The following is a 6,534-nucleotide window of genomic DNA, read 5'->3' as shown; positions in this document are numbered from 1 at the left end:
CCCTTTGCTGTTGGATGAAATGCACAAACAGGTGAAAACAACTCATATCAAACTAAAGAATGAAAGCAACTGTACAGGAAAGATTGTCAAGGACAAGGAGGTGGTTCTCACTCTTCATTCATGAAATCTGCTTTTGAGCAGTGGTAAACAACATTTCAGATTAAGTTATTTAAAAATTTCACTTACAGCAACCTTTATAAATGCTGCAAAATACACTGACTTTAAGTTTACACAAAACAAGTCTGTACAAAATCTTACTGCAAGCATCTACAGCATAGTAAAGCACTGTCTGCGAAGATGTGAAACTGATTTTGCAACACTAGTGTATATACACAAAAAAAAAAATCACTGTGATATAAACTTGCATTTTTTCCACACTTAAAAGTTTCAAAAGCACAAAAAAAAAAAAATCAACCCTCTTCTCAATTCTAGACATGAAATACTAAGCTCAAAAGACCATGTCTAAAATGGACAAGATTTAATAACTGAACTGAATAAACTGAGGTAACTGCCCCAAATCCAAGAAACATGCAATAAAAGACTTCATATCATGCATCTAGCTAAGAAAAAAAAAAGACATTTAATAACCAAAAAACTGCCTGCATTTTTGTAGACTGAAAAATTAGAAGACATGATGAATCTACCAACATACAAACATCTATGGCATAACCAATAGGCTGAAGAAAGACTAGTCAGAACTATGGGTGTTGCGTGGTTCTGTTGGTGATTTGCTTTGGGTTTGTTTTGTGGGGTTTTTTTAATACAGAAACTACATGAGTATTATTTGTATCTTCTCTTTAATAAATAAAGTTTGCATATTAATTTTCATATGGTGTTCTGCCAAGCAGTTCATTTTTAATATCTCTTTTTTCTAATCTTCATTGTGACTTGAAATAAAAGTCATTCATACTAGGGAAATAAAGGTTACAGTTTTCAAAGCAGATACACTACACACTGTCTATAGTTAAAAGGCCATGCCCTGATAACAGGCATAGAACGAGCTGCAAATGGCATTCTAAAAACTGAACAGGCTAAAGACTTAGAGATACTGGCGTCCTTAAACGCAATTATATACAGGTTTAAGGAAAGCTGGGAGTTAATCTATACAAGGTATTACATGGGTCAGATGTTTTTTCAAATGCACACTAAATGGAATTTTACAGCTTCTCTGCTGGCCCAATTATGTCATCACTTACTTCTTTCTCATACCTTTTCCCTTGCCAGGTTTAGAATCACTTGGGATGTATTGATTAAAATCCCCATTTCTCTGTCTCATCTGCACACACACACATATAACACTGAAGATTTCTAACACACATTTACAACATACCTGCTTCTTAAATGTTCACGTATTTTTACAACACACTGCCCCTTCCCTCCTGTAAAAGAGGGAATAATCTAACAAACAGGCAAAAAAATTCTAAGTAGAGAGATCTGATGGCCAGAGAAACAGAGCCAAGCAGAATAACATATCTTGCACTACCTTTAGTGAGTAATGAAATCTAAGCTCCAGACCAAAAGTAATTCCAGTCGAGATGACAATATAAATACCTTGCCCTGAGATCCCCCGGAAGCGGAAAACAGAAACAATCTCACTAGGTTTTTAACCTTACATACAGATGTACAGGGAGCAGTGCTGCTGGAAATTGTCTGACTGCATACACAAGTGACCTGACCACTACTGTCATGCAAAAAAAAGCACAATTATTTTGGTCTCCATTTAACAGAGTCACATCCTGCTCTGTGTAAAGAATCTAAATGATTTTCCAACTGCAGCTAAACAAAAGTGTAGTCTACCTGGAGATGACAGATTGAACAAAGACACAACGTGCATGGGAGAAGAAAGGATATGATCTTTGGCTAGCCAAATAACAGAGGAAGAAGGTATTTCTGGCTATTGTTACCCTGCGGGATTTAAACATTCTGGAAAAAGTACTAATCATGACAAACTGCTAACATATGTTCTTAAAAATCAAGGTACAGACACATGCTAGATGTCATTTTCCAAAACAGTGAGCATCAGGGAGCTTATGATTCTCTTCCTCAGGTAGGATCCCCTCAAACCTTAGGGGCTTTTTCAGCTGATTAAAAAAACCCATACAAAAACATACAACCAAAAAACAACAACCACACAAGAACAAAAACAAATCACACCACCAAACACAAATGGGACTCATGAAGAGGATCAGTGTCTTGGTTCAGGAGGTTCAAATGAAGAAAACCCAAAAAACGTTTCTCAGAAAACTGACTGCTGGTAGCATAATGGTGACTGTCAGCATTCACATCCCAACCTGTCTTCTACCACCTTCATGTGCTTATTGACTAAAGAAAAACATAATCAGAACGAAACAGTGTTGGAACTTGTCTTCTAGCACTCCTGAAAGACAAGCTGCTACTCATTATAGTTCTCTGGCATCTTAGAAAGACATGATGAAAGCCACTAAGGCAGTCAACACCTCATGATCAACATAATCAGAGACTGCTGATAGAGTTAGGATTTTCAATACCAAGAAGAGAATCCAGCCTCTCCCAGCAACCCATTTTATTAATTTATTTTTTTCAATAAAGTCTGGCCACTGATATTACTCCTGATTTAAGTTATGGCACCAAGAAGACCTTCAAGAAGTACTTCACCTTCCATTGCTATGGCATTTTTCTGGCCTTACGTTTAGTGCCTTATTTTGTCTCCTCACCTGAGTCTCAGTCTTTCCAGTGTTCTTTTCCACCCTCCCCAACATTCCCCAGGTGGGTTACTTATCTTAAAAGTTACTTCTCCCATTAATGTAGCTTCTTAGACAAGAAGCTTTTTGAGAAAACCACCAGTCTTCCTGTCCACTTGCAAACCCGGATCACAAGAGGTCTTTGATACATTGAGGAATTTCCACACATAATTAATACAAAACAAGCACACTTTAAAACTGATGTTTGAATCACTTCAGCCTACACACACACTGGCCTTTCACAATAAATAGAACTTCTCTGCACACACTGTCAAAGAAATGAGAATATTCACATGTATGTACTATTAAGACCAGCCATGGGTCATTTATTCGGAAAGGTGAAGGTGAGAGAACACACATAGTTTGAAAAGGTGAAGGTGGGAGAAAATGTGCAATTTCTTTACTGACTACTCAGAATCGATGCACCAGACTCAAAGGCTCACCAGTGCTCCACAGGCCTGAGCGGCTCTCACCATGCAGAAATGCTTTGAAGCAAAACCATCAAGACCAAGTGTGCCCCAAGTTCAATTGAAAGAGCCACAACAGTGTTGCTGAACCTCCCTTTTCCCACCATACTCATTTGCCTAAAGCGTCTCTTGGCTGTCAAAGAGAAGGTTTTACATACACCACAGACTCACAACTGGTTCAACCTTAGTGAAGTCAGTACTTGAAAAAGAGAAGCTGAGGCAGGACAAAGCCTAGGCTCATGAAAAAAATAAATCTACTTAAGAATAAATATTATTTCCATAGGATAAATAACCTAAACTACAATCACCACTAGCATACCCACATTCCACAGTATTCTTCCGTCTTCCTCTATACAATGGCAATATACACACTGTCACAGATTGTTAAACACAATTTACCCACACAGTAGTTTCAGAGCATTATCAATACAACCCACCCCCTCAAGAGAAAAAGTAAGTCCTTTTAATATAATACCTACATGTGCTGGGACCTGAGAAACAGTATTTCTAATTAGACAGAAACAGCACACTGCTTCATTTCACAGAACAGCTGTAACGAGACCTGCAAGTTAGTGCAAATCAAACCACCATTTAACTTTTAGTAAGTCACAGGCAGCCTTACCTCTCATCCTCACCATCTACGAGAGGCGTTGTCAATGGCAGCACCTTCAGTGGGAAGAGGGATGCAGAGGATGGGATGTTGCTGCTACCACCATCTGAAACAGCTGATGCTCCAACACCACTCTCGACACCGGCAGCTTGAGGTAAACCCACCAAGGAAGGTTCTGTAGGGCGTCTGCCATCTTCAATTTGGCTTACAATTGACTGAGCTAACGATTGTGCAGGGAATTGGGTAGAGCTTAGTGGTATCTGCTGTGGCACACTCTGTGCCACTGGCATACCTATACTTGTTGATATCAAAGGAGGCTGGCTAACACTTTGAGCCAAATTGCCATTCTGCACAGCCGAAGCCTGTGCTATGTTCTGTGGCTGTCCCAAGCCTACAGAAGCAGAAGGTATGCCAGGAGGCACAGCTGAACCAGCTTGACTTGGTGCAGGAACAGTACTAGCAGAAGGTATAGGGCTAACCGCAGACAGCTGCTGGCCAGTCATTCCTTGGACTACAGACTCCACTCCTTGTGCCTGCGGCTGAACAGGTAACAAGGTGTTTTGCTGAGCAATGACCATTTGCTGAGGAAGGCCTGAAGCACTAGGCTGTAATCCCTGCTGCATTATTCCTGTCTGCACAGGCTGCACTACTTGGGAAGATGGAGGAGCAGCCGTTGACGGCATAACTGGAGGTGGAATTTGGTTTGCAGCAGACGGTGGTTGCACCACAGCAGCTACGCTTCCCTGCTGCCCAACGTTCAGCATCTGACCACTGGCAGCTACACCTGGTATTGCTGCTGGAGCATGTGCAACAGGCTGAGCTGGGGCAGCGGCTGGAAGTGCTTGCACTGAAGGCTGCATGCCCTGTGCCTGGGCAACAGGAACCGGCTGCCCAGCTCCTACCCCAGCAGAACTTGGCTGCATGGCTGGGGCTGGAGTCTGAAGGATCTGCTGATGTTGAATGTAGTCTGGCATGGCCCCTGCAACGGAGTTTTGGTTCACCGGCTTAACGTGACCCGCGGCCATCTGCGTAGGAACTGGCTGCTGCTGTTGCTGCTGCTGTCCATACTGCAACTGCTGCTGCTGCACCACTGGCAAAGTCTGCACGGGCTGTGCTGGCTGAGAATACGGCAGCTGCTGTTGAGCCATACTTTGAATGGCAGGTTGCTGGTGGCCCAGAGATGGGGATACACCTAGTATATTAACTGGGGCTGGCTGAACCCCAGTCACAGTGGTTAGACTGGCCTGTGCAGGAGGCTGGACCCCTGGCTTCTGCTGTGGATAGTTTACTTCTTGAGAATGCAGCTGGACTTGTGCAAGCTGTGATTGAGAAACACTCTGTGGTATACTAGATGCTGGAATTGCTGGAGGAGCAGCGCTGGTAAAATCCATCTGCTGTGGACCCACACCTTGAAACGCTTGCTGCTGTACCACAGTAGGTGCTCCCATTTCTCCACTTCCCACACTTTCTGTATAGTGACTCAGTGTGCTTACATTGCTGCTAACAGAACTCCCACTGGTGCTCTCCCTTTCAGAAGTCACTTCAAGCGGGTTTTGTTTTATTGTCTCTACTGCTTTGTTTACTGCTACTCCTTCTGAAACTGCAACAGTGTTTTCTTTATCATAGAATTCAGTGCATGTCCATCTACCTTTTTTGAAAGGTTCAGAACTAGAATCTAATTTTACAACCCTAAACCTTGATGTGCCAGATGTAGGCTGCTGCTGCTGCTGCTGGCCTGATCCCACTGCCATTCCTGCAGTTGGATTAGTAACATTGTTAATGACACTAGAGGAAGCACTCGTACCATTGCCAACACCACTCAAGATATTCACATTAACACTGCTGCTAGTTCCAGACAAAGCATTTACATTACCAGTACTCGTGATGTTGCTTAAATTTATAGTACCAAGCACGTTGCTTGCCACACTAGAACTACCACCACTCATATTATTTAAGGTACTAGATCCAGTAGCAGGACTTACACCTAAATTGCCAGGAGTACTCGTAGTGCGGATATTAGACACGGCAGATGCCGGGGAACCAGTGGATGATGCAGCAGAAACTGGTGCAGTTGATATAACATTGTCAGAGCTTCCAGTTGTTGATAGTTTTCTAAATGATGGACTGGGCGGTGGTCCTCCAGAAACTGGGGCACTACCCACCCCAGGGTGCGATGGATGATGGTGTCCATGATGGTGGTGGTGAAGATGGTGGTGATGATGAACGTGATGGGGGTGAACACTTCCATTGATCACAACACTCTGCTGTGGGTGATGAGGCAGAGGAGTATGCTGCTGAGGAAGATGAGGCTGGTTTGGAGAAACAGCCCCAGGAGTCTCTGCCTCTTGGAAGTTATTCAGAGTCTCTTCAGAGGAGCTCCTCTCAGGTTCTCCCAAGTCAGTGGCCCTGGATAAAGAAACATCCAAGATCTCTGAAGACGAGAGGTCTTCAGTGTGAGACTCATCCAGGTCATCATAGCTTTCCGTATCCTCGGCTATGCTGTTATTAGAGCTCATACTAGCTGATATTTGAGCAGGGGTCACACTGGTAATTTGGAAGCCACTTTTCTTTTTCATTTGAGCTCCAGTCTGTGCAAGAGGCTGTGGCTGGAGCTGAGACTGCGAGAGGAGGTTCAGGCTTTGTGGAGGAGGGGGTGTCGGCTGTGGACCCGCTGAAGAAGATGCTGCGGGAGATGGAGGCGGCGGCTGGACCAGCAAAGGCGGCTGATAATCCTCGG

The 6,534-nt window shown here is 43.4% G+C and overlaps 1 protein-coding gene across 1 annotated transcript; it reads right to left on the bottom strand.

Annotated features, from left to right (window-relative positions):
• Positions 1-3,805: 3,805 nt before the first annotated feature.
• Positions 3,806-6,528, bottom strand: LOC103798074 (TSC22 domain family protein 1). Its single transcript, XM_009070317.1, has one exon. It carries the CDS (start codon positions 6,371-6,373, stop codon positions 3,806-3,808), a length of 2,568 nt encoding a protein of 855 aa, XP_009068565.1. The 5' UTR covers positions 6,374-6,528.
• Positions 6,529-6,534: the final 6 nt, after the last annotated feature.

This window comes from Acanthisitta chloris, unplaced genomic scaffold, assembly GCF_000695815.1.
Source record: "Acanthisitta chloris isolate BGI_N310 unplaced genomic scaffold, ASM69581v1 scaffold36982, whole genome shotgun sequence".
NCBI lineage: Eukaryota > Metazoa > Chordata > Aves > Passeriformes > Acanthisittidae > Acanthisitta > Acanthisitta chloris.
This window is presented reverse-complemented; position numbering and strand designations above follow the sequence as displayed.